The sequence below is a fragment of the Haplochromis burtoni genome, unplaced genomic scaffold (assembly GCF_018398535.1).
Source record: "Haplochromis burtoni strain Fernald_Lab_line unplaced genomic scaffold, NCSU_Asbu1 Contig_221, whole genome shotgun sequence".
Lineage (NCBI taxonomy): Eukaryota > Metazoa > Chordata > Actinopteri > Cichliformes > Cichlidae > Haplochromis > Haplochromis burtoni.
Genome location: NW_024582582.1, coordinates 465,145 through 493,071, shown reverse-complemented (window position 1 = coordinate 493,071; position 27,927 = coordinate 465,145). Strand labels below are relative to the sequence as shown.

General features: G+C 41.8%; 1 protein-coding gene across 3 annotated transcripts in view; it reads left to right on the top strand.

Annotated features, from left to right (window-relative positions):
• The window catches only part of LOC102302282 (copine-9), a 198,881-nt gene that overhangs the window by 123,351 nt on the left and 47,603 nt on the right, over positions 1–27,927 (top strand). For all 3 annotated transcript variants that reach the window (XM_014338841.2, XM_014338840.2, XM_042226621.1), the window contains 9 exons: positions 3,085–3,148; positions 6,076–6,179; positions 6,736–6,840; positions 11,224–11,265; positions 20,092–20,167; positions 20,483–20,536; positions 20,716–20,777; positions 22,444–22,490; positions 26,989–27,170. In XM_014338841.2, the coding sequence (XP_014194327.1) occupies positions 3,085–3,148; positions 6,076–6,179; positions 6,736–6,840; positions 11,224–11,265; positions 20,092–20,167; positions 20,483–20,536; positions 20,716–20,777; positions 22,444–22,490; positions 26,989–27,170 (736 nt within the window). The remainder of the gene's footprint in view (positions 1–3,084; positions 3,149–6,075; positions 6,180–6,735; positions 6,841–11,223; positions 11,266–20,091; positions 20,168–20,482; positions 20,537–20,715; positions 20,778–22,443; positions 22,491–26,988; positions 27,171–27,927) is intronic.

The following is a 27,927-nucleotide window of genomic DNA, read 5'->3' as shown; positions in this document are numbered from 1 at the left end:
CACACACACACACACACACACACACACACACACACACACACACACACACACACACGCCCTGATGTCGTCCACATTTAACTGATTTTCTTCATCTGTGTTGTAGTGACCTGTTTTGTCCTGCCATGCACAGGCTTCTGTGACGTTACTGCAGTTTAACCACAGCTAGGCTGTAGCAGCAGCAGGAATGTGAATAGGAGGTTCTGTGACAGTCGAGAGAGGCTCAAGGTATCTTCAATATCCCACATGACCTTGCAAGATTCATTATCAGAACTGCTCACAGACACTCATGTATCACTGATAGCTTTCTTTGTTTAAGTGAGAGGGCCAGCAGAGACGGATTAAAAAGAAAACCAAACTGAGATGAAATTGTCAGAAGTGTTGGAATTAATACTTGTTTCAAGCCAAATCTTTGAGTTTTACCTGCCCTCATGCAGCTACGGTTACGTGACTGGGTTCATAAACGAACCAGCAGAAGGGACAATGGACTAAATGAAGCAAAACCAGTTTAAGGTCACAGAAAACAGTCTCTCAAGGATAATATATTCTTTGTTTGTGTGGAATCTTCCGACTATCCCTCCTGCATAATGTAGTGTGCATGTGTAGCGGTGTGTTGGTGCCTGTGTACATTGTCACAGTTGTTTATGGCAACATCCTTGAATCTCAGCTGGCGTTTTAATCACAGTGCAGCATCAGACAGAAGCGCAGCTTTGAGTGGATGGAACGAATCGCTGTGTCACACTGTGAGGTGGAGTGTGACCTGCAACCACAGGGAATTATCAAGAGGATGATAAAGGTTTCCCCACTTCTCTATCTGGCTTCAACTTGTCTTGAAAAACTTTTAATTATCCGCTTTTCTTTGTCAGGGTGTAATTTGCTTGCACACAGATCTCAGATATTTCAGACTAGGACCAGGAGAATTATGGGCCCCAAACTAGACAGGTGTGGTTTCATGATGTCTCTATAATTAAGACGGTGTGCATCTATGCACAAAATAAGATGATCTCAAATTGAGCGGCCTGATGATATTACACTTTCTTGAAGACGTTTCATCCGAGAAGCTTCTTCAGTTCTAAGAGCAATTGGTGGAGAATCCCAGATTTTAAGCCCTATGGGAGTGTCCCTAAGAGGGTCATGGACCCCCTATTGATCCTCTGCCTAATAACAGGAGCCAAGGTGTGAAAACGGGTGTTTCGGGTAAACCCACTGTGAGACCTTGTCACAACCTATCATGTGATTCACTGAGGTCAAATGACCCAGGATGTAAGTGGGTGTTAAGGCGCTGGGAAGAGTCTCAAAACGGGATTATAGATGGCAGACAGTTGGTGTCGTAAGCCACCACCTCTGTTAACTGGGTTGATAAGAATGATATGAGAAATCTGAAAGAGATAAGCAACCGCTTCAATATGGTCCATTTAACTGAAAAACCAAGGAAACAAGCAAATACACGCTTGAATAATTATTTTTACTGATGCAGTAAACTGCTCAGCATTTCATGACATAGTCCCAAAACCCAATACTTAAATCTGTCAAGAGGCTTGAAGGAGCTAGGTTGCACTGAAAGTATTTCATGTGATGATGTTACAATAAATAGTCAGACACCCTCTATTCCTAAATTAAAGATGTTATGTTATTCAGAATCAGATGTGGCCGCTATTATAGACAAATTTAAAAAAAATCTAAAGTTAAAGATGTGTATGGTTTGAATATTTATTTTAGAAATGCTCACAAAGATTCTTTGATGTTTCCAATAACACATATGATTAATCTATCACTCAGGTTTCCATGTTGTTCCAACAACATGGAACTCCAATTTACAAACTGGGGAATAAATCAGATCTTAAAAATGACCTATGAGTATATACTAATATCCTGAAAACATGGTTGTTAGTTGGAGGCAGATAGATTGTAAGTATAATAAATTCATGAAAAAGCAACAACAAAGCATCACTTCCAGCAGTTTACAACAGGGCACAAGCAGAGAAAAGGGCACAGAGCCTTTGCTCTAGCAGGTGATTTCTCTCTGTGAGAAATGACTTCACATTTCATTTTCTAATCTTAATGAAATTTTAATACAATTGCCAAGATTGTTTTGTAATTCATCACTGAATGAAAAGTGCTCTTTCCTCTGAGACAAATTCGATGACAGGTTGACTTCTGGTTGGAAACAATCATGGTGACGTGCCTCCTGAGCCTCCAGAATTCCTCTTTTATCCTCTCCTATATCTGACAATGATAACTTGTAGGAAGCAGCTCCTGGGCCAGTAAACAGCTGCTGAGATTAATCACTGTGATGGAAAGTTACTGGCGATAAAAGATTCAGCAAATTGACTCTTACTCTATAATTGTGTGATTAACTTAATGTTAATATAAATTAAGAGAAAGTCAGAAATTATGTGGTCTGCTTCATGAAGCATTTATGAAGACTGAAATAGGAAATCCTGCTATTTCCAAAGCTTTACATAGAAGCTGTGTAGACATACAGTGCAATGAAAGAGTATTTTCCCCCTGCCTGATTAATTAATTCGTTTTTGTGCATCTTTATCCTTCAAACTCACGTACTCGACCAGCAGTCTGGTAGCTTGAGGGTCAACATCAAAAAACAAGCAAAAAATAACACAAAATAAAGTAAACAACAACAAAACAAACTGGCAGGTTTAAAGACCTGAAATAATTATGTCCTCTTTGTCTTTATTTTATCTTCCTTCATATTTCTCAACCAAAAATTAAAGTTAAGTGATTTTTTACAGGGAAATATGGTCATCGCTGTAACATTTGTTGAGGTCTATAACATTGTAAATTTAATTTCTGGCCACAGCTTGTTTCTCTGGTGGCTGTTATTTTCTTATTTCTGATTTATTCTCTTATTTATTTATTTTTAAAGGACACTAAAAATTTAGCATAGGCTGAAATTGGGAAGTAGTCAGATTTTCCCAGAGAACAGTAAACTATAGCTTGATCTGAATGATCCATACTTAGTTTTAAGTATTATTCTTTTATTGTGAGACATATAATTATACAGCCACAAATCTTTTTTTTAAATACTTGTTGTCCTGTATCTTACACTTTTCTCTCTCACTTTCTTAGTGGTATTCCTGGGAAGAAGTGTGGAACCATCATCTTCACCGCTGAGGAGCTGAGTAACTGCAGAGTTAGTATCAGCTTAGATGAACCTTGTGATACAAACAGTAAGAGAAGTTAGAAAGTTAAGCATGGCAGCCGGACCTCATGATGGTCACAGTCTGTGTTTCCATTTGTTAACCAAGTAAATTTAAATTACCTGGATATTGAATGACCATTTAAAGGACTTCAGGATAATTTTGTAATTTGCATCATACTCTCAGTGTGATGAGAAGAGCTGCTTATGAATTATAAATCCTTATTTTACACTTTGTTTTTTATATCCATGTTGAAGAAGATCAGATTACTGTTATGTATATATGTAATCAGGTTTGACCTTCTTTGCTTCAGTATCAGACTCGTGGTGGTGGTGACAGCTCAAGAGTCCTTGAGAACTCTGAGCGCCCTGTTGGATTTATTGTTCAAATGTTTGTCTCTGAGCAACAATCTATCTTCTATACATTTCAATCAACGGTCAACCCAGTACTGCAATACCTTTTGCACCAGAACCTCATTCTTTCTTTCTTAAAGAAACAAAACAAATTGGTAGAAATATTCCAGCCATTCACAGAAGTAGGCCCATGCCCAGAACCCAAGGACCAATGGGATTTACAATCTCTGGATCATATCTTTGCTGAAGATGAAGCAGAGACACAAAACAGCATATGGATGACCATCTTTCTGAGGATCCCAAAAGGTTGATTCTGTTCCTCTGGACGTAGTGTTTTCAGTGGAAGAAACATTTCGTCACTCATCCAGGTGACTTCTTCAGTCTCAGCTGACTGCAGGTCTCCCCAACCTTATAAACAGTACATTTGCAGAATGACTGAAACTAGCACCACTGAATGAACAATGGGCTGGGAGGTCAGTTCCTTGATCATTAATTCTCATGACGATTGATCAACTACCACTTATCAAAGCCCACTGATCGAAGCTCATTGATCAAAGATCACTGATCAATGGAAAGAAAGCTCCACCCGATCCAGGATTGAAGGACAACTGTTGCCTAAGTGAAAACCCTTATGTGTCAGGAGTATCGGAACAGTTGAGAAGCATTTTTTCTAAACACTGCGTCTCTGTGGCTTTTAAACCACCCGACACAAATAGAGTAATATAGTGTACGCTGATGATTTATACACCAGGGAAACCAAACAACCTCTAGCAAAGCTGATGGTATGATGAAGAATGCGTCAGGTGAGGACTCTGCAGTCTATTTACACCTCCAGGCCAGTGGACACTCTTTCAATCATGAGGATGTACACATCGAGCGGGGAGTCAAGGAGGTCATTTACGTGAAAAGGGAAAGACCATCTCTGAATCAAGGACGGGGCCTAAGGGTACATCTTTCACCATCTTACAGTGCTGTGATTGCAGCCATTCCCCAACTCTCTGTGAAGACCATTGATCATGATTACTACTATGTCCAGCCTGGGAGCTTGAGGGTCCTGCGCAGTATCTTTGCTGTTCCTAAGAATGTGCTCTTCTAGACAGAGATCTCGGATGTTGTTCTTGAGATATGCTGGAGCCACTTGCCCAGTTCATGACTGGTGTGATAGACCCCAGCCTGGATCTTGTGCTCAGAGCTTGTTTCCTGTGCTGTCTTCAGTCCAGTTTTGTCCAGCCACTGGTAGGATTCCTGGATGCCAGCCACTTCCTCTATCTGCCGGTGCTACATACCATGCAGGGGCCTGTCCTTCCATGATGGTTGCTCCTCTTTCTTGGGTTTCTGCTTCCTGAGGTATTCACTCAACATACGGTCGATTGGGGCCATCTTTCTAATATTCCTTCCGCTTAGTGTAAAGCCTCAGGGTGCTGGACTTGGGGTGAAACCCTCCATGCATGGTAAGGAGCTTCCTTGTCTTGATGTCCGTGGCTTCTATCTCCTTCTTTGGTCAGCTTATTATCCCAGCAGAGGACCTGACCACAGGCAGTGAGTAGGTGTTGATAGCCTGGATCTTATTTTTACCGTTCAGCTGACTCCTCAGGACTTGCCTCACCCTCTGCAGGTACTTGGTGGTTGCAATTTTTCCTAGTGGCTTCTTCGTGGTTCCTGTTTGCCTGTGGGATCCCCAGGTACTTGTAGCTTTCCTCAATGTTATATATAGTTTCATGACTTTTTAAGCAGTTCCTCCCTGAACAAGATCTTCCATGCTACTCAAGCACAGTTTTCACACAGAAGTGTCATCAAGGTTTGAAGCTCATTCAGACCTCTTTTGAGATGGACATACTCATAATTCCATTCCTAATAAGTGGTGCTTTAACTGTTTCTGATTATTAGCATATCAGTGTGTTCAGAATATTTTCTTTTTAAATGTAAAGTCTGGGGCAAATGAAAATGTGTATTTATATACAGTTATAGCAATTTCATACTTAATGAAAATTTTACACACCACCACAGTCATGCCATTTAATGAAAACTTGCACTATTATAATAATATAATACTAATTCCTTAAGGCTTTGCGGACTAAACCGACTCCCTGACCCCCTCAGAGGGTTGGGAAGCACATCTGTAACCGGAAGGTCGCAGGTTCGATCCCCTACCGCCTACCTGTCTTGGCCAGAGGGTCCAATGGCGCGATATGGCAGCCTCACTTCTGTCAGTCTGCCCCAGGGCAGCTGTGGCTACAACTGTAGCTTGCCTCCACCGGTGTGTGAATGTGAGAGTGAATGAATAGTGGAATTGTAAAGTGCCTTGAAAAGCGCTATATAAATACAGTCCATTATTATTAAATGTTAAATGGCTCTGTGTTATATCCTGTTGCCACTAGGTAAAGTTCTTGTTGGGTTTGAGTCATGTGCTCAATAGACTTTTTGTCTACGGATATTACAGTTTGCTAGACAACAGCCTCTTTTAAGTACTTATTGTCAAATTATGTTCAAAAATACATAAGTTCATTCTTAAAAAATAAACTTGAAGATAGACCGGATCCTGAAAGAAACTGTTCTTGTTTTCCTAGGACATAGCCACTATGCAGTTTTGTGCAAACAAGCTGGATAAAAAGGATTTCTTTGGCAAGTCTGATCCTTTCCTTGTCTTCTACCGGAGCAACGAGGATGGCACGTGAGTGTTTTGTTTGGAATGTATGAATTGTTAGAGAAACTGTATATCCTCTGATATGCAGTCAATCTGTTAGCTGTCCATCTAAAGAAAAGCGCTGCTCCTCTGTTCCAGTTCTGGCCTTATTACTGCCGGTGAGTAAAAAAAAACGCTAACACATTTGTCTTTTGGATCCAGTCCCATGAGGAGAGTGAAAGGTACTAACCCTTCAGAAGGAAGAAGTAGTTATAGATTTTCTCTACACTGAAGTAGAATGTTTTAATTTAATTTGTACTTCGTTTAAGTTTTAAGTATTTCAAACATATAGTTCAGGATAAAAGCTTTCTGTTTACTCTGGACTGTTTCTGGTGTCTAATGTTGCATTTCATTTAGATGATGAGTAGCATGAAGCCTTACCAAATGTCATTATTTAACCAGGGATATGTGGTATCCAGGGATACATTTTGTTTACTATTTCCTGTCAATCCTGGAGCCCACCAACATGTGTTTCATGATAAAAAAAAAAACCTCCCCCCTTCTGACATTTCATCTATGTTGAGATGTCTCCTTTTGTTTGCAGGTTTACAATCTGTCACAAGACTGAGGTGATCAAAAACAACCTAAACCCTGTCTGGCAGTCATTTACTATTCCTGTTCGAGCACTTTGTAATGGAGACTATGACAGGTGAGAGAACAGTACACTGATTACTTTCTTATTTTAAATCATTATGCTATTGAATATAAAAGTTTATACTGAGCTAACACAGGGTCAGCTACTGCAAAAATAAAAAATAAAAAAATAACAATAAAAATAAAGACAAAAACCCGACAGCTACTACTTCAAATTTAATTTCCTACTAATTTGTAGTCAGACAAAAGAGCTCTCTAATATATGTCTTTACCAGTGTTGGTCAAGTTACTTGAAAATAATAATTAGTTACTAATTACTGATTACTGCTCCAAAAAGTAATCCCATTACTTTACTGATTACTTATTTTCAAAAGTAATTGGTTACTTTATTACTTAGGTACTTTTTAAAAACATAATGCACAACCTGAATAAGTAATAAAGCAACAGATCTTTCAGCCCAGTTCTATTTTTTTTGCATAATCCATCATATAAAACTGAATCAAATGAAAAAGTCTGTTTTTAAAAATTGTCAGTGGGAGGATCCGGGGGTTTCTCTGTGAATGTCACATTCCTGTGGCAGCGTGCTCGGAGCTCGCTCAGAAGTTTAATTTTTCGCTGTAGAAAGACGTTTTCTTCCCACGCAGAGTGAACAGCAGACGCTAATGTTTTTGTAATTTTTTACGGAATCAAACTCAAAGTAATGTGAGTACTTCCACGCTTTAAACGCTGCATGGTCGTACTCTCTCCTGCACTCCATATTATCCATTGTTGGTGTGCACACGTCTGTTGCTGTGCAGGCTAATTTGTCACAGACTTTTGCCACCTACACTATGTCTAGGTCACAGTCTGCTAGTCAGAATTTGGTTATATCATGGAAATTTGATGCAGCTACAGAGTGTCAATGCTAGTTTTGCTTTCCCTGTGTCTTTGTCAAGTCTTTCCAGCTGTGTTTCCTGTGTGTTTCCATTCTCCCTAATCACCCTCGTGTGTGTATATATTTTGTCTGTTTTCTCTTTGTCTCTTATCAGGACGTCTGCTTCTCTTGTCCATGTTTCCAGGTTCCATGTCCAAGTTAATCCATCCAGTTTAGTTCTGTTAGTTAAGCCTCAGTTCCTGTTTTTCCTCTTGCTAGTATTTTCATTCAGCTTTTAATAAACGGCTCATGTTTTGTTAAAACCCACTACTGCCTGTACATGTATGCATTTGGGTCCTTATCCTCTTTCCTCACTGTCTGCTGCCATAGTCTCATGACATACTGTGCTTTATTGGACAACCAGCGTCCCTAACCTTAAACCCACAGAGGTATTGTCAGGAGGAAGATAAGAAAAAACCCAACCTAGAAATATAGATGAGCTGAAGGAGGGTGAAGGAGCCCCAACCAAGTTCTCATTACATTTTCGACTGTAGAAGTTCCATGACTTCATCCATGAAAAGCATAGAACGTCTGAAGGTTCACTTGTACTCATCAGGACTTCAGACTTATGCAGAAACATCATCTTCTTTCTTAAACTGGGTCTGTCTTCAAATTGAAGATTTGAGGTTTGTCTTTCCATATTCATACTGAATCCTGTATAAAGCTGAACTCTGTGGTGGTCAGAATAATGCCAGCAGTCGGCCGTGAACTCAGTGTCAGGCCAGTGCTGGTGTTATTGAGACTAATGCAGAAGTAATAAGCAGCAAACACACACGCACAGTATGTACATCTAAGCCTAAATCAACCGACAAATAAGGGATTACTAAGGATTTTCCCTTAGACAGTAGTTGTCTTTCTTCGCACCTGAAGTGAATGTCCAGTTGGGAGGACCACATTTACTCAGGGCCTTCTTGATAGGATATTCTTCTGCTTCCATGGCTGCTGTATCTGTGGGGATGCCTCTCATCATCCACTGGAGCACAAAGTGTCTGTCATCGCCAGATTCTTAATAGAGCAGATTCAGTGCTGTGGTGAGTTTTAAAACAAGATATTCATACAGGAGGGACTTAAATTGAGTGTAGACAAAATTTTAAAGGAGTTTAGACAACAAAAGTAGCTTGGAGACAGGCTCGACAAAAAAAAGGTTAAGAAAAGGGTTGCACAATAGCATCTTTAAAAAATTTGGCACCACAGTAGAGGTCAGACTACTGTTAATAATGGCTAGGATGAATGTGTGGGGGGTATATGTGTGATGCTAAATTTTGAGTCCTCTATTAGAGGCCTGGAATTTTGAGGGTTCTTCGCAGTATCTTAGGTGTACCTAGGACTGTGTTCCTCTGCACAGAGACCTCTTATACACTCGGATTCTGCTGGAGCTACTCTTCCAGTATCAGGGTTACAACTCCTTGTGTTCCTGTTACCACCGGGACTGCTTTGGACTTTACTTTCCACATCTGCTCCAGTTGTTCCTTCTCTATTTTCTTGTCCTCCTTCCTGATGTTGCTGTCTGTTGGGTTTGCCATATCTATCACAATTTTTTGTCTTCTGCTCCTTGTCACCCACTGCTACAGGGGTGTCAAACTCCAGGCCTCAAGGGCCGGTGTCCTGCAGGTTTTAGATGTGTCCTTGATCCAGCACAGCTTATTTAAATGGCTAAATTACCTCCTCAACATGCCTTGAAGTTCTCCAGAGGCCTGATAAGGAACTAATCATGTGATTCAGGTGTGTTGACCCAGGGTGAGATCTAAAGACTGCAGGACACCGGCCCTAGAGGCGTGGAGTTCGACACCCCTGCACTACTGTCTGGTTAGTTTGCCAGCAGCTGCTTGTCTGTCTGGAACTTTTGGTGCCATAGGACCTTGTTGTTCTCCACCTCCTTTGGTGGTGTCTTGTATTGGGTATTTGGGACTTCTAGTCCATATATACTATCTCAGCCACTTGGTTATGCCTCTCAGTGTATACTGTTCTTTGCATCTTATGTTCTGCTACTATATGGTGGATACTCTCTAGGGCACCTTTGGACGGACTTGTTGGCTTTGGTATATTCCTGCCTCTATGGCTGGTGCTTAGGGCCTGTTATTGGGCTGCCATGATCAGACATAATACATTTTTAAATGGACTAACAATGAGGTGGAGTTGTTGCTACGAGTAACACAAAAGTACAAAGCTGCAAAAGCGAGTGAGAATTAAAGAATTTAAATAAAAGCTATCTGGAGCGCGTACAAACTGATATTCATCTTTTTAGGGCAGTCAAAACAACCGCTGTATAATGTACTCCGCTATCTTTGTTTATTTGGTCACATGACTGCATCACATGACTAAAATACGTCATCGTTTTAGAAAGTCTGCGTTTTCGTGTGTCCACACTGCAACGGAACAGCTGCGTTTTGAAATGTATGCGTTTTCGAGAGCGTTTTCAAAACGCTGCCTTTTTCCTTGAGGAAAGCGCCATCTCAGTGTGGACGGGAGGTCAAAACGGAGAGAAAACGATGCGTTTTCAAACGAAAATGCATTAGTGTGAACGTAGGCTAAATAAACTCCTATCAGCAAGGATATCGTCTGATTGTTGGGGCTTTGTCTCAAATCTTGTAGGGTCTTTACTGTACAAACTAAAGCAGGTTGAGCGGACTATTGTTGAGATTTGGTGCTGTTTGTTTAGACACTAAAGCTGGTGGGCCTAAATGTCACATCAGGAGGTTCTTTAAATACGAGGAGTATGTGTATCAGAAAACCAGGGCACAGAGACTGAGTAGGTCTAATCAAAGAAAGTTTATTCCCTGAGGAAGAAGGCAGGCATAAATACTTTTACACTAAAAATCCCACAATAAAATTGTCCAAAAAACGCAATACAAATATCAAAGTAAAATCATGCAAATAAAATCCAAACTACACTCAAGAATAAACACTAAAATAACAATAAATCCGACTATAAAACAAATACAAGTTTCTGCTGTGTAACATATAAATTTATTGAATTTAATTACATTTAATTACTTCTTACACAGTAGCTGTTTAAGTCACAGAAAACTGGACCTGCATCTCACACAGGCAATCAACCTGTACAGGAAAAGAACAAGAAGTAACAAGAGTCACTCCACCTCATACTCTAAAGCACAGCGCACACGGTCACATGGATGATCGCACGACTGAAAGAATCTGAGTCATAGCACCGACTTTAAGGAAGAAGGCCTACAATGTTTTTTAAAGTTGTCTTATTTCAAATATATAATCCATTATACGTATTATTTTTTCCATTATTTTCATTATTGAATGAATTTTTATATATTATATAATTATATAATTTTTGACATTGGTAAGCTGTATAACTTTAGGGTCACCATTATTTTAATTGATTTCATAATGTGAAACATCCTTTGAAGAAAAGTTAACTTACTCAACTTTCTGATGGTCTCTCTCTATTGTCTTCCTGCCATTTCACTTTCTCACCCTCACACTCCCTCTTATCTTCTGTAAATCTCACCTATGTCTATCTCACCTTGGCTTCCTTGTCTCACCTCCCTCCAGGACAGTCAAGGTGGACGTTTACGACTGGGACAGGGATGGGAGGTAAGTGTTCTCACTCTGTGTGACTCTCCTTTTCCTTGCTTTAATTTTCAGCTCCACACGGAGTCTCTGAAATGTCACACATTATTCTTTCTGACCCAAGGCATTTTATTAGAACAAGTGAAGAGCTCCACCTGCTTGGCACACACTGGGCAATGAATGAAATCTTGTGAGTGAAAGGTTGCAGCTAAGTGGTTAGGAGGTCAGGTTATACATGGCTTCTACATCTCATCACAGATGCTGGCTACTGTAGGAGCCCTCATACATGTGGGGCTTAATTTGCAGATATCTTGTGGGGGTTTTCAGGCTGTCTGACCTCATGTTGCTGTTCCACAAATTTTTCTCTGAAAATAAATTTTCAGTCTTTTCTCTATGTTCTATCTTCTGTCTCTCTTTTCACTTTTTGTGAGGAAAAAAGGAAACCTGAAGGAAATGTTTGTCTTGCAGAATTCATCAGGCTGTAATTCTGATGCATTTTTACTCAGTTTCCCTTTTAGGCTTTGACACAGTATTCTGTTTTGTCAAAACAGAAACATAACAATGACAAATGTATATGCATAATACATTTTTGGATAAAATATCTCTATCGACCAATGACGTGTCATTGTGACAGGGACAAAGAAAGGGAATCCTTTGAGGCTAGACACTTTTTCAAAATTAAAACAGACACTGACTAACGAGCTACACATCACAGAAGTTAGAGCCATTAGAGGATCTGAGTGCTCTGTTGGGGCTATACACGTCGAGAAAGTCTGTTAGGTAACTGGGCGCCATTTTTAAAAGTATACAAAAGAATTTTAAATACGATACGGTATTTAACAGGGAGCCAGTGTAAATTGGCTAGAACAGGGGTGATGTGATCATGCCTTCTGGTGCCAGTTCTGGTGTTGTGGCATTTTGAACTAATTGCAAACGCTGGAGGAGAGAGAATTGGAGGCCCATGCACAGAGAATTGCAATAGTCTAGTCTCGAAGTAATAAAGGCATGGATAAGCTGTCCAAGGTCTTTATGTGGAATATGGGGCCTTGCCTTGGAGATTTAGCGTAGCTGGTAAAAACTCGTTTTCACAACTGAGGACACTTGTTTGTCTAATTTGAATCTTTGTGATCTAAAGCACAGGACAGCAAGGTTTAAAAGGTAAATATAGCCTAGTTAAATTAAATATCTACAGTTAATTTAATTCGGAGCAGCACAGTGGTGCGGTAGTTAGGGCTGTTGCCCCACAGCAAGAAGGTCCTGAGTTTGACTCCGTCATCTGGCCAGGTCTTTCTGTGTGGAATTTGCATGTTCAGCCTGTGTTTGTGGGAGTTCTCTCCACTTCCTCCCACAGTCCAAAGACATGCAGTTAGTGGGATTAGATTGACTGGTGATTCTAAATTGCCCATAGGTATGAATGGCTGTCTTTCTCTATGTGTTAGCCCTGTGTCAGATTAGTGACCTGTCCAGGGTGTACCCCGCCTCTCGCCTTTTGGTATCTGGGATAGTTTAATGTGTGAGAAATACCACATCATAGAAGCTGAAAAGGATACACTTCTCTTTAAATTAGTGCAACTTAATTGCAACTATTTTGTATAAGTTTGTAGTACAAGACAACAAAAGGAAGATCCATGCAATCCTTCACATTGGTTAAAGGGAACCCCGGCTATTAAGACATGTTTGCGCTAAAATATGTACTGTGCTTTCAATAACACATATGTGGTACTAAAATACGCCAAATGTTTTCCTTAAACACCATCCATTCGCTTCCGCTTGTCCTTTTTCAGGGTTGCGGGGGGCGCTGGAGCCTATCCCAGCTGTCATGGGGCGAGAGGCAAGGTACACCCTGGACAGGTTGCCAGTCTGTCGCAGGGCCAACACACAGAGACAGGCAACCGTTCGTGCTCACATTCACTCCCGCTTTCACGCCTATAGGAAATTTGGATTAATCAATTAACCTATCCCCACAAACTCCATGTCTTTGTATGGTGGGAGGAAGCTGGAGTACCCGGAGGGAACCCACGCAAACACGGGGAGAACATGCAAACTCCACACAGAAACACTGCTGCCCCCTTTTAAGCACATTTTATATAAAACCAATTTACCAGTAGGCCGCCATTGTTATTTAGTTCTCAATGCACTCTGGGTAGTGACGTCATACAGTTGCACCGCATCCAGTTCACAGTTAGCAGTGCACTGGAAATGGCTTCTGTTCAGCCTTTCCAGTTTGAACCAGAGCAAACCGAGAGAGAGAATGAAAATAGTCAACCAGCACTTAGTTTAGATGAAGATGAAAACAATCCGTCACACGAGGACGAGAGAGTGACGGAAAACTACTGGTGTCTATGCGGCTACTGTAAAGCACCAAAACTTTTTGAAGCCGTATGTCTTAATCCAGATGTTCTTTGGGCAGCCCTTGTTAGCCTCCATGACCGGTATCCGGTCTTTAAGTGATAACGTGATGAATCCTGCGTCTGGGTCCAAAGTATTCTGCACTTAATAAGACTGATGTGTTTTTAACATGTTTTGCTTTTGTATCTTGTTATTTAATATCAACAAGCCCCTAAAAACAGTCAGTGATCACTATCGGCTTCTCACGGTTTTTATTACCGCTAATTATTTTAAAACACAGTTTTTAAACCCTTACAATGTAACTACAGCCCAGCCCATGCAGCAGCAGTATATTAATGACTAACTAATCTCGGTGGTTCTCCTGACTGACGTTTGGTCCGTTTACAGAATCCTGCCATGCGATTGCATTGGCCCCTTACCATTGGGAGCCCTCACATTAACTTTTATCGAGTGGAAAAAAAGTCCTCCATTCATTAGCGTTCGTCCTCCAGCTTTACTGTTTATGTCATGCTATAGCTTGTCGCACTTGCGATCACATAGCACATCATTATATACCAGCTAGCCCAACTTCAGTAACCCTACAAACGTCGCTATTGTTTACTTTCCTGTCGTTATTTATGTTGAAAGTGATAGCAGAGCTGTACGTTTTTAATACGACCCACTAGCCACCCGTCGTGTGTTGACTCTCCTCCGGGACCCACCCACCCAAGGGAAATACGCCGCCCTTAAGGAGCTGCTTCTTCGGTGCTATGCCCTCTCCGACGCAGAGGGAGCCGAGAAGCTCCTCTCCCTCTCAGACCTGGGTGGCGGTATGGCTCTCGAACTGATGGAGCACATGCTGTCCTTTCTTGGACCGAACAATGGGGGATTCCTTTTCACCCACATCTTCCTCCGACAGCTGCCAGCGGCCGTGAGAGCTGGATGTGAAGGATTATCGCTCCCTGGCTGAGGAAGCGGATCGTTTTCTCTTGGCTTCCTGCACTTTCCACGATCACGACCTGGTTCCAGCCTCACCGGCAGCACCTTCCACTTCCCCGCTGACCTGCCCCGAAGTGTCCCATCCTTCGCTGATGCCAAAGATAGCGGCACAGCAGTACTGCGGCACCGCGGACAGGACCTCTGTTTCTACCATCAGTGTTTTGGCGCCAGAGCGTGCTGCTGCCTGCTGCCTTGCCCTTTTCCGGCCCCGGGACACGGGCCCCGCCAGCGTGCAGTAGCGGCCGCGATCGCTGGCGACAAAGAAAAACTGTTCTTCATAGAAGACTTGCACTCCGGGAGACGTTTCCTGGTCAACTCCGGCTCCCAGATGAGCCTCCTTCCCCCGACCGGCACGACAGTTTAGCAGCTGCGGAATGCAGCTTATTGCGGCTAATGGCTCTCCAATCGCGACGTTCGGGGAAAGGTTGGTGACTGTTTGTTTTCATGGTCGGGATTTCCAGTGGACATTTGTTGTTGCCGCTAGCTCTGTGCCTATTTTGGGTGCCGATTTTCTTTGTGCCCACGGACTGGTGGTCGATGTCGCTAACAGACACTTAATCGATGCCCTGTCCTTTTCTTCAATACACTGTTTCACTCGGGCCATCGAGCCCCTGAATTGAGCAAATTTTGTGACTTCAGGGAATGTTTTTCAGCATTTGCTCTTGGAGTTCCCTTCACTGAATGTTCCTAATTTCTTGAACACTGCTACGAAGCACGGGGTTGAACATTATATTCCGACGGTCGGTCCCCCGGTGTTCGCACGCGTGCTGTTCTGTAGCTAGTGCTGGTGTCAAGTAGCAATACTTTCACCCTGGGAAGTAGCAATATTTTCCCAAAGCGATGTAGCAACACTTTGCTAATAAAGGTACCACTAGCTTCACCATGAGGTGGCAATACCCTTTGGCACTAGCGGTTTTACACATTAGGTAGCAATACCTGCAGAAAAGTAGCACTACTTTTCACCTCATGCTAGCTGAGAAATAGCAATATTCTCCACACTCAGGTCGTGTCCAAATTCATGGGCTGCATCCTCCTGAGGACCCGGCCTTCGCGGTCTACGTGGGCCGGGTCCTCAGAAGATCGGGTAGGCCGGAAGTAAACGGCCGTGAAATTGGACGGTCTAGCCTTCTGATTAGCGTCACCGCTGTGTCGGTGGAGTTTAATAAACTCAGCCGTCTGCTCCTTGCTGTCTAAAATATAACAGGACACTGGAGTAAACTCTCGGCCATCTCACACTTCTGTTTAATCAGTTTTCTGTTTCACGTTTAGTCAGCTGTGTAAAAACCAAGGAGGAACCCACCCGATGGATTAATAAAGTTTTATTTTATCTAATCTAATAACTTTAATCTCAGCCAAACCGATTTACTCACGAACAAACAAAACACTGAAAAAAGCCCAACAATAACATTTTTAGGTTGTCTAAGTGACTTATATATTACGTTTGTCACGGCCGGGCGGGTTACACACAGTAATTCGGCGTGCCCGTGTGGCGTGCTGGCTAGACCCAAGCGCGGCGAAGGCTAGCGGTGGGTTTGGAGCAGGCACGCAGTTATTCTAGTAACGATCAGTGCACGAAGCGTGGCTTCGGAACGGTCGTTACCGACAGAGAGCGAGCGGAGCTGGGAAGAGAAAAAGGATTGAAGGGATAATCACTCACGGTTGCTGAATCAGGCGGAGACTGACGTTGGCAGAGTTTCGGAGCTCAGGTGGGTGGCGTCTCTCTTTTAACCCCGGCCCCGTGATCAGCTGATCACCGGCTGACAACGTTTAACCCGAGCAGCGAAAGTCCGCGGTGATCTGAAAATGATGTGCCGGGAGTTGTGCCATTCTCGGCCGCATCAGTAACCCTCGAGCTCCCGGCTAGCTATCGAGCTGGTGGGTAGCAGACGTCTCCGAAAACGTCGAAGCACTTTAGCAAAGATGCGATATCTTGATAAACCGAGCAGATATTTGATGTTTACACAGCTACTTTCTCGCCTGAAAATATGTTAAAAGTTTATTTTGTGACCCAGAAAGATTAATAAGAGTAATTTTAAAACTTAGTAGCGGCCGCCATTGTTGGAAACTGGAGCTTGGCTGGGCCGCGCTATGAATTCTGGGATATGGTGGGCCACGAAGGACACACCCGACCCATCCTTCAAATTCGGAAAAAGGAGGACGCATTTGTCGGCTGCATTCGGAGGGGTCTACGAATTTGGACAGCCTTCGGCGCGTCGCTGTGACGTAATCGGTCTACAAATGCGGCCTCAGGAGGATGCAGCCCATGAATTTGGACACGACATCAGTGTTGGTCTCGCTAATGTGCACAACCCTCTAGCTAACCATGGCTACGACTGACAACGAAGTTGCGAAACTTTGTCCTTGCAGCAAGAGGATTTCTGCCTGGGATACACACCCCGTGTGTGCAGCATGCCTAAGCTTATCTCAGGCTCAGGCTGCCTTGACACCTGCACACGACTGTATCCACTGCACGGCTTTTCCACGCAAACAACTCCGCACAGGCTAGCTCGCCAGACTAACCTATCGGGTGGCGACTCTTTGCTGTGTGAGGCTGCTGCAGCGCAAGGAGAAATTGAGATGCCTGATGATTTGGCAACAACGCCAGGCCGAGCTGGGCAGAGGCAGACCCTCAGCCCATCGCGGCCGCTCTCCCGTCGCTGGAGGCACATGGAGAATGTGAGTTTTTCCCCCATGTTGGAGTCACCCGGGGAGGAGATGATAATGATGACGGAGATGAGTCGGCTGACTCAGAACTCCTCCTGTCTGACGAGGAGGAGGAGGGTTCCACCTAGAATCAGCTGGGCTGCAAAGCCCTCGGCTACCGGCGAGGTTGAAAAACCGACACCGCCGTCTTCCCTGGATCTCGACATGCAGGACATGCGCAGCTGCTAGGCTCAACATCCCGTGGCCCGCCATACAAACAGAGGTTGTAAAATCTCGTTTTGATGGTAAGAAATTGCCAAAGGTGAAAAAGATGGGAAAGCATGTGTTGGCTTACCAACCTGATGACTAAGGAAAAAGTGTTTTACTCGCTGCACGATCAGAAAGCTCCGCTCGGGGTGGATGCTCTGGCTCACGAGTGGCCAAGAACCCTCCTCTATGCTTTTCCCCCAGTGGCCCTCATTTCTCCAACTCTGGCCAAATTGAGAGAGAGAGGTCACTATATGATCCTGATAGCCCCGCACTGGCCAGGGAAGCAGTGGCTGGCAGAGATTTTTCAGCTGCTGTGCAGCCCACCTTGGCTGTTACCGCTACGCAGAGACCTCCTGTCTCAGGCACGGGTGGAAATATTCCACCCCCACCTGGAGATGCTAGCTCTAAGGGCTTGGCCTGTGAGTGATTTAACCTGAACACAGTGGGGCTCCCTCATAGTGTTATCGACACTATTCAGTGTTCTAGAGCATCGTCTACTAGGACGCTATATGAGCACAAGTGGCGTGTGTTTGAAAGCTGGTGCTTAGAATCACAGGCCATCCCTTTTCAATGCTCTGTGGCAGTGATTCTGTCATTTCTTCAGGCCCTGATTGATAAGGGTAAAGCCTTCTCCACCATCAAGGTGTATTTGGCAGCAATTTCAGCCTGCCATATTGGTTTTGAGGGGAAGACTGTTGGCCAGCATCCCTTAATATGCCGTTTCATGAAGGGTGCACGGCGTAAATTGCCTACGTCTAGGCCGTTGGCTCCATCGTGGGACCTTCCCACAGTATTGGCTGTGCTCTCCTGTTGCCCATTTGAACCCCTGGAACAGGTTGAGTTAAAATTTCTGTCCTTGATGACAGCTCTATTAATTGCTTTAGCTTCAGCTAAGCATGTAGGAGAGATCCACGCTCTCTCAGTGCGTCAGTCATGCATTCAGTTGTCCTCGGATAATACGAGGGTCAGTATGCGGCTAAACCTCGCCTTTATCCCAAAGGTTGTCGGCACATGTTCCCCTACAGATGTTCTGGCCTTTCACCCACCGCCTTTCTCCTCAGAGGAGCAACAGTGGCTGCATACCTTGTGTCCAGTCCGTGCTCTGCGCATTTATATCGACAGAACCCAGAGTGTCAGACAAAGTGACCAGCTGTTCGTGTCCTGGGCTAAACCACATAAGGGAAAGCCTGTATCTAAACAGCACCTCTCCCATTGGATAGTAGGAGCAATTGCCCAGGCCTATACTAGCAGGGGTCTTCAGCCTCCTCACACATTTGCTAGGTTTTACAGGTTAGATGTAACAGCACCTAACCTAGCGCATTCATCCCTCAGTGCAGGTTCTCCCCTGTGAAGTGCTGTTGGGGACAGTTGTCTTCTTAACAGGCATGTCTGGCAATCCAGCAGTCAGTATTCCTCCCATAGTGAGACACGAAACGAATGCTATCAAAGAGAACTTAAGGTTATGTATATAACCCCAGTTCTCTGAGTAGCATGAGTGAGTGTCTCACCAGACCGCCCTCCTTGCTATGGAAGCGAGGAAGAGGAAGAGGTGGGCTTGTTTTGGATGACATCTGACGCTTTGTCAGCCTATTATATAGGGAGGCACTAGCCCCTCCTGATATGGGTGTCACTTAGCCAGCTTGTAAGGGCTGGCGTAATGGTATCTGAGCTTCTGATGAGGTCACGCAGGAGGCCGAAACATGCCTGAGGCACTCACTCAGGCATGTTTCGGCTTTTCCACGTCCCACGTCGGTTAAAGCGCTGCAGGAGTTCTTGGGGGGTCTACAACCGCTTTCTCCCCAGAGCTGCGCACCTGCTGTGTTAATCAAGAGCTCTCATGTCGTCTGTGTTTACCTCTACAATATTATATTTAGATGTATTTAGATGGAAGCTAGCGAGCTAACTCCCTGCTAACTTCTAACTCAGTTAAATGTCATAAATTCCATTTTCATGGACGCCTGGATGTTAAACTTAATTGATACACCTGGCAGAGCAGCCACACTGATCATTTTATTACAGATGAACAAATTTAGACAGTTTTTCAACTCTCAGTAATGCCTCAGTGATCATTTGACTTTTGCAGCGGAGTTTGCTAAGAATGCTAATAACATCAGACTCAAAGACCGGATAGTGCTGGTCTACCAAGTCGTAACCAGGTCACTAATAGACAACTTAATTGACACCATTGCTACACTATGAAAAACAAAACAGGTTAGCTGAACGAAAGCACTTATACTGCTAACAACCAATACACGTCATTGTCCCAGAATGCATGGCCGCTCCCACGGCTCCAAAATAATTTTAAACAACAAAGATTTAATGAATAACAACAAAAAAATTGTAGTTATTCTTAAGTATGTTTTTATGTGGTGGAGATAATTTTTAACATATTTAGAGTGACTTGTCATAATAGTCGGGGTTCCCTTTAAGTGGACCCTTTCTATTTATATTTGTATTTCACAGCTTACAAAGAAAGAAAATCATTCGGACACCATGTTGTTGAACAAAAGGACTATAATTTTTTGTCAAAAAGAATAGAAAGTCATGTTACAGATACAACAATAACTGTTTTCTTTTTATTTGTTATCTTTATCTCATTCTCCCTTCCAGTCATGACTTTATTGGAGAATTCACCACAAGCTACAGAGAACTATCCAGAGGCCAAAGCCAGTTCAATGTCTATGAGGTAAAAAAATGAAAAGAAAAAAGAAGAGTGCAACAAGAAGTACATTTCACTTTGGTCACAAAATGACAAAGATTTTCTCCAAAAACTATTTTTTGTTGATTGTGTCGATGGTATTAAAAACACAGCTAGTTCCTTCAGTGTTATATATTATTCATGAAGTAATATTCCTTGTGTTATGAATTCCAGCCTTTATTTGAGGACAGTATTAAATCGCCACCTGTTCATATTAGCTTAGAAATATGAGGAAAGACTATATAATGTGTTCTGACTTGTTTGTTGAAAAGCTTGTTTCATGTTTCCTCTCTTATGGTCAAGGTGTTGAATCCTAAAAAGAAAGGCAAAAAGAAGAAATACATCAACTCAGGGACGGTAAGACTCGTCAGTGTGTCATGTCAACAGCTGTCACATGTTTCATGGGGATGACTCATAGCAGGAGTGATTTATCAGTCCAGTAAATGTATAATGTTTGCTGTTAGCCTGTCTGTAACCTCTCTTGGTTCTCTTGATATTTTTCCTCATTTCCCTTTCACTTTCTCCCAATCTTCAAGGTGACCCTGCTGTCTTTCAAAGTGGAGTCAGAGTATACATTTGTCGACTTCATCAGAGGAGGGTAAGAACTCAGTCAGTCATGTTTCATTAGGGTAGAGTCGAACATACACAAATGATATTACTGGAAGGTAGTACAAAGGGTGCAATGTGTTGTAAACTTTGACTAAAATGTTTACACACTTTGCTTACATTCTGGTTTTCCAGTGAAAAAAATCAGCCCTCATTTGATTCTTGAGTCACAGTTTAGTGACTCTTCACAGCTTCTGTCTTTTATCCCCACTGCTCTGTTTGTCGAACCTGACACTTAGTTTGCCACTGCACACAATGTTGTTCAGATAAATGATAACCAAAAATAGCAGATTTCACTAGGAAATGTCTGCTTCTGATTGATGAGAACTTGAGTTGTCACTGAAGATGACCTTGACTGATGTTATACTTTTTACTTACATCAATTATTCTAAACAAAAAAGACACATTGAGTATCACGACAAGCTGGGCAGTCATGGCGTAACATGAACATTCGTCTTGTTCCAACATGACTGTATACAAAGCAAGATCCATAAAGACATGGATGAAGAACTGGGCCTGGAAGAACTCTGCGCCTTTGGGATGAATCAGAGCAAAGTGGATTCAGGCCGTCTTGTCTGACCTCACAAATATGCTTCTGGAGAAATGGCCAAAAATTCCCATAAACCTCATGGAAAGCCTTCCCAGGAGACTTTTACTCAAGTTATACTCATATGTGTGTGAAGCCAGATGAGTGAATACTTTCAGCAATGTAGTGTATTTCTCATACTTTTACTTTATAAAAGTAGGGGTAGAAAATGTTTTGGAACAAAAGAGCATCAGTAATAATGATGTGGTTATAAAACCATAACATGTAAATAACTAACCCCCAACATGCCAGAAAAATGCAATATAACTCATTAAACTGAAATGGCAATAAAGCAGAGGGCATGACACAAGAACGTCAGCTATGCTAACTGCTCTCAGCACAACTTAAACACAGCAGTCGTAACTAAATCTAAAGCAAAAGCTTAAGAAAATACACAGTAATTCAAAGAAAGTGCTTCACCCCTGTACTTCTAGTTGGTTTACTGACAACCACAGATTGCATCAGGCAGATCAGACAAGTGTAGCGGATGATGTCATATTGCATCAGCTCTAACTTTGACCAATATGAGCATGCTTTGAGTTGCATCAGCTGCATCAGGGTCACACTCTGAACGTTTGATTTGTTAACTACGTAAGCTAATTAGCTGAAGTAACTAGCGTTTCACTCATAAATACTATGTGATATTAATACAATAAATGTGTTACAGCAGTCAAGCAAATAGGCTGGAAGAAAAAACATTCCAAGGTAGTGCACTTTATTTGAACACTGATGTTTCTTAAACCATCAGTGAGGCGTTTGCTGCTGCCTCACTGCTTTTGTTTTAGAGTTTTATATTGCTGAATTTGTTTTCTCATCATTCTGGACAGCTCATTTTTTAAAAATTGTTTTTGTTGTGAAATGTAAGTTACAGAAAGCTGAAGAATTCACTGGGCAAAAACAATACTACATACATTAATAATTTGTAGATTTCAAATACTTGTCTTACAATTTCTAACCGGTGACCAGTATGTACGTTTCTCGATCTGGCATGAAGAGCTGTAGATGTTCTTCCAATCTCAAAACGAAGTCCTGACCACTGTGACTGATATCAATGTGCTCAATCTCCCACCAGGACACAACTCAACTTCACTGTAGCCATAGACTTCACAGCATCCAATGGTAAGACAGTGTTTCATCTTAATGCATGCAGGAAATGTCCACACATCTGTTCAGTGAGATTTTTTTGCCCACAAAATAATTTGTTGTCGCTTTTTTACTTTAGTTAGACTCTTTTTGCCTTCTTTTGAAAAAATCAATTTCAGTGGCATTGACAAATAACTGCTACACAATTATTTGTCTGGCTTGGTGGTGGTCTATATGTAGACACTATTCGTGCTATTATGTTCCCAAATGTCTATCATGCTATCATCAACCATCACACATATGCACAATATGTACTTCTGTGTAAAGTATGGAAACTGGAATATGTCCTAAAAATATCACAATGGACCAGCTGAAGAATATAGCGCACAAGCTGATTGTCCATTAAAAATGACCTTCACATTGAGAGTTGCTTTTTGATTAGCCACTTAAGAGCATTTTTAAAAAGCCTGAACACCAAGTCCCTGTTATTCTACAGAGGTGCCTGCAAAGAAACACAATGACAGTCACCTATCAGCCAGACAGGAAAAAACAAACTCCTAATTGCAAAGTCTTTAAGTTGAAAAATTCTCAAAGAAAGAAGCTCTGTTAACGAAATAATGAGAGATTTGCAATATTACACCTAATCTGGTTGTTCAAATACTTCATCAGTCCATCAGGCTAATGGGACTTACTAAACTGAGGCAGCCAGATTATTGTTGTATTGTAATTAGTGTTTACAAGACATGATTGATAGTGCTGATTGACAGCACAATTTGTCAGTTTTGGGCCAGGAGTTACCTCTGTGTTTGCAGGAATTTTATTTTTTTTTAATGTCACATTCCCGTGGCAGCGTGCTCGGTGCTCGCTCAGATTTCAAGTTTAATTTTCTGCTGTAGAAAGAAGTTTTCTTCCCACGCAGAGTGAACAGCAGACGCTGATGTTTTTGTCACTTATTACAGAATCAAATTCAAAGTAATGTCAGTATTTCCAAGCTTTAAACGCTGCACGTTCGTACTCTCTCCCGCTCTCCATATTATTCATCGTTGATCTGCACACGTCTGTTGCTGCCACGGACGTTGCACGCTCGTACGTCATTGTCATGAGACACTCTCACCAACAAAATCATGGTTTAGTAACGCAGTAAGGCTGCGTGCTTATGGGAAAGTAACAGTAATCTAATTACTTTTTTGCAATAGTAATACTTGTTCTCGTTACTTGAAAAAAGTAATCAGATTACAGTAACGCGTTAACACATTACTGCCTATCTCTGCTCAGCACATTGCAAAGCATGGAGTAAAGGATGCTGCCACAGCATATGTTTCCTGCAGTTACAGATCACTGGCAGTATCTGGCAGTCTGATGCACTTGGCTGGGTTTGACAGGTGCCTGGAGAACGATACTTGCTCTTGCTCTGCATTGTACCAAGTGTAATCAATAATTACATATTCCCCTTTACATAATTCTATTATATAATCACCCCACATAATTATGGTGTTGGGTTGTTTTTCAGGAATAGATCTCACAGGCTTAGACAGAAGCTTAATGCTTCAGGGGATGGCCCCTTCCTCTTCCAACGTGGCTGTGCATCAGTGCACAAAGCAAGGTCCATAAAGTCATTAATGAGCAGGGTTGGTGCGGAAGAAAAACATTGTTAACAAAAAGTTGTTATAGCTGCAAAAGGTGGGGTATTTTATAACTTTGTGACCACTGACAGGTAAGGTGAATAATACCGATTATCTTTTAGTCATGGCACCTGTTAGTGATTGGGATATATTAGGGAGCAAGTAAACATTTTGCTCTTAAATGTAGATGTGTTAGAAGCAGAAAAAATGGGCAACCATAAGCATTTGAGTGAGTTTAACAAGGGTCAAATTGTGATGGCACGACAACTAAGTCAGAGTTCCAAAACTGTGGGGTGTTCCCAGTTTGGAGTGGCCAGTATCTATCAAAAGGGTCATGGGCTGGTCAAGGCTCATGGATGTAGAGCTAAGGCTGGTTCGTATGGTCCAATCCAACAGACAAGATAATGTAGCTCAAATTGCTAAAAATGTTTGTACTGAGTCTGATAGAAAGATGTCAGAATACACATTGTATCACAGTTTGTTGTATATGGGACTGCAACCTGCCCTAGTCACAGTGCCCATGCTGTCCACTTGTGAGTACGTATGCATCAGAACTACACGACAGAGCAGTGTGAGGTCTGAGGAATCATATTTTCTTTTTACATCTTGTAGATGGCTGGTTGCTTGTACATCACTTTCTTAGGGAACACCTAGCATAAGGATGCACTATAGGAGGAAGTCAAGCCGGTGAAGCAGCGTTATGTTGAGCAATGTTCTGCTGGAAAACTTTGGGTTTGCAATCACTTTGGCTGTTACGTTGACACATACCACCTACCTAAGCACTGTGTACACCCTTTCCACAGCATGTCTTTATCCTGTTTTCCTTCTCTTGCCGCAACCGGTCGCAGCAGATGGCCCCGCCCCTCCGAGCCTGGTTCTGCCGGAGGTTTCTTCCTGTTAAAAGGGAGTTTTTCCTTCCCACTGTCGCCAAAGTGCTTGCTCATAGGGGGTCATATGATTGTTGGGGTTTTCTCTGTATCTATTATTGTAGGATTTACCGTACAATATAAAGCACCTTGAGGCGACTGTTGTTGTGATTTGGTGCTATATAAATAAAATTGAATTGAATTGAATTTCATGGAAATGGTATTCCCCGATGGCTGTGGCCAGGATAATCCACTCTGCCAGAAAGAAAAAAACATGACTCTGGAATGGTTTGAGGAGCACAACAAATTCCCAAGCTTTCAATCCAATTGAGCATCTGTGGGATGTGATGTATAAGCAAGTCAGACTGACGGTGGCCCCATCTCACAACTTGTAGGACTTGTAGGAAGAATATTGCTAACATCTTGCTTCCAGATACCACAGCACACTTTCGGAGTCTAGTGGAATCCTTGCTTCAAGGGGTCAGGGCTGTTTTGGCAGCAAATAGGGGCCAACAAAATTTTAGGCACGTGGTCATTATGTTATGCCTCATTGGTGCATTTTGAAACATTACATTTCAAAACTAACTTTTCAATACTTTTGGTTATCTGTGGATAGATTTTGGTAACTTAGTTGGTGTAATCCCACTGCAAGGTTGTCTCTAGATATATACTTCCCCCAACCACAGAGATTTGAGTTTCATGAGAGTTTAATCTGGGAATTGCAGATAGCAGTGTGTCAGTCTTAATAATGTACAGAGAACCAGGGAACTTACTGGGAACAAGGAACAAATATTTTACAACCAGGAAAAGTTGTTTGTGGTTGTAAAATATTCTTTCTATAACTATCTGCTATTAAGCTAACATGCATTTGTGGCAGTAACTTAACAGACAGGTTTAAATAGTACATAGTGGTTTTTCAGTTTCCCTTCTTTTTTCCTTTTTTTTTTTTTTTTTACATAGCTTTACTGTGTTTTGCAAAGGTCGCAAGTTGAGAATAACGTGAGTGAAATTATGATCTTTTTGCTTCATATGATGCGTTTCCTCTCTTACATATATTTTCTATTGGTCCGGTTCTCTATATTTTTAAAGATAACTATTGTTTATGTATATGGTTTTTTTGCACAGACCAGTCATTGTATACTTATATCACTCAATATTCCCCTTGTGTTTGAAAGTACCTACCCTGGAGCAAAAAACATCTTAAAACTTTTATGAACTTAAATTAGTTCCAAGTTTCTGCATTATACGTGCACAAAAAAGGAGGTTATAGGAATTCAATAAGACTTTTATTAAAATACTTTAAAATACTGGAGAAAAATACTGAGCAGGTTATCACTGAGCGCAAATCTGTCAGCTCCTCCATAATCTCAAACTTGTTTGTTACCCCATATTATAAGATGAATAACTGAGTCAGGGACATCACAGCTCTCATTCAAATCAAAAGAGAATCCGAACTACTCGCCACAAACTTTAGCTTCGAGTTAAAAAAATAAATAAAAATAGACCTTTTAAGTTGAGTATTTTGAAAGCTGTGGCCTTCAAAATAAAAGCAGCAAAGTTGTATTGTGATTTCCTACAAAATCTACAACAACAATAAACCGTTCTCTGATAGTGAGTTTATCAAAGAGGGTTTAGCGGCTAAAACAGGACAACACTGCTTAAAACCTTTCATGCTAGGTTGTGATCCCACAAATTGAAAAGACCGCATTCAGACTTAAAGAACTGACAACATGTCAGACAGCAAAGAAACTACACAGATACGAATAAGGATGCTCTTTGAAATGTATTTTCTTTCCACGGCTCCGTAATATCAATTCTACAAAACCACGTTTCTCAAAATTTAGTTGGTCTTTTTTTTGGAAAGCAAATAAAAAAAAAAAACCCAACTAATTCCAGTAGTTACACAACATAGTGGTTTCCTTCATCATGTCTGCATGTGTGTTTTCTGCAAGTCTAATAAATGTGTAATTGCTTTTCTTCATTCTCTGATAAGAACATTCTCACGCTAATTTTGCTGCATGCTGGTGGGGATTTCTCTCTTTCTAGGTAACCCGTCCCAGCCGACATCGTTGCACTATATGAGTCCATACCAAATGAATGCATATGCCATGGCCCTGAAGGCTGTGGGAGAAATTATCCAGGACTATGACAGTGACAAACTCTTCCCTGCGTATGGCTTTGGAGCTAAACTTCCCCCAGACGGCAAGATCTCCCACGCCTTTCCACTGGTGAGAGTCATGATTGAAACTGAGGGAGAGACTATTTTAACTGTTAGTACTTGAAAATATTGACTTCATTTGCTATTTTTGTTAATGGTGCTGCAAATGTGAAAAGCGACCGCCTCTGTGCAGTAGTTAATCAATTTACTCTTGGTCAGTCAAATGAATGGTGTCATTAATGGTGAGCTGATGTAGCAGAAATTACAGTTAGGTCCATACATTTTTGGATTATTTGTACTTTTTTTTCTCAATTTTTTAACATTTCTTTTAGTCCTGCCACTGTACCCCACCACAGACAATAATAAAAAATAAATCCAACAATCAAGAAGTGATTGAAGTCCAAACTTTCAGATTAGGCATTCATTTAGGAATCACAGCTATTCCATCTGGTTCAGATTCACTGCCCATTTTCAAATACTCAAACATAACTGAGCAACTCATAAATAGCTTTAAAGAAGCCTGTTCTCTCTTTATTCCACAACAAATTTAGTAGATAAAAGATCTGGTTCCAAGTGCTGGACTTGGATTTAGTAGCTTTTCAATCAACCTCTCAATATGAGGTCCAAAGGTTTTTATTAGTCTGAAAATCAGAATAAATGGACAAGTCAACAATCTGGTACATTCTTAAAAAGAAGGAATGGAGGAAGGGCGCACTAGTGAATGCAGTTTGAGTTACAAAGAAGACTATTACAGAAGAAGCATTACATTTAGTTTCCCTCAAGGAAACCATGTTACCAGCTGTCAGCTACCTAAAAAAGGATCCTGG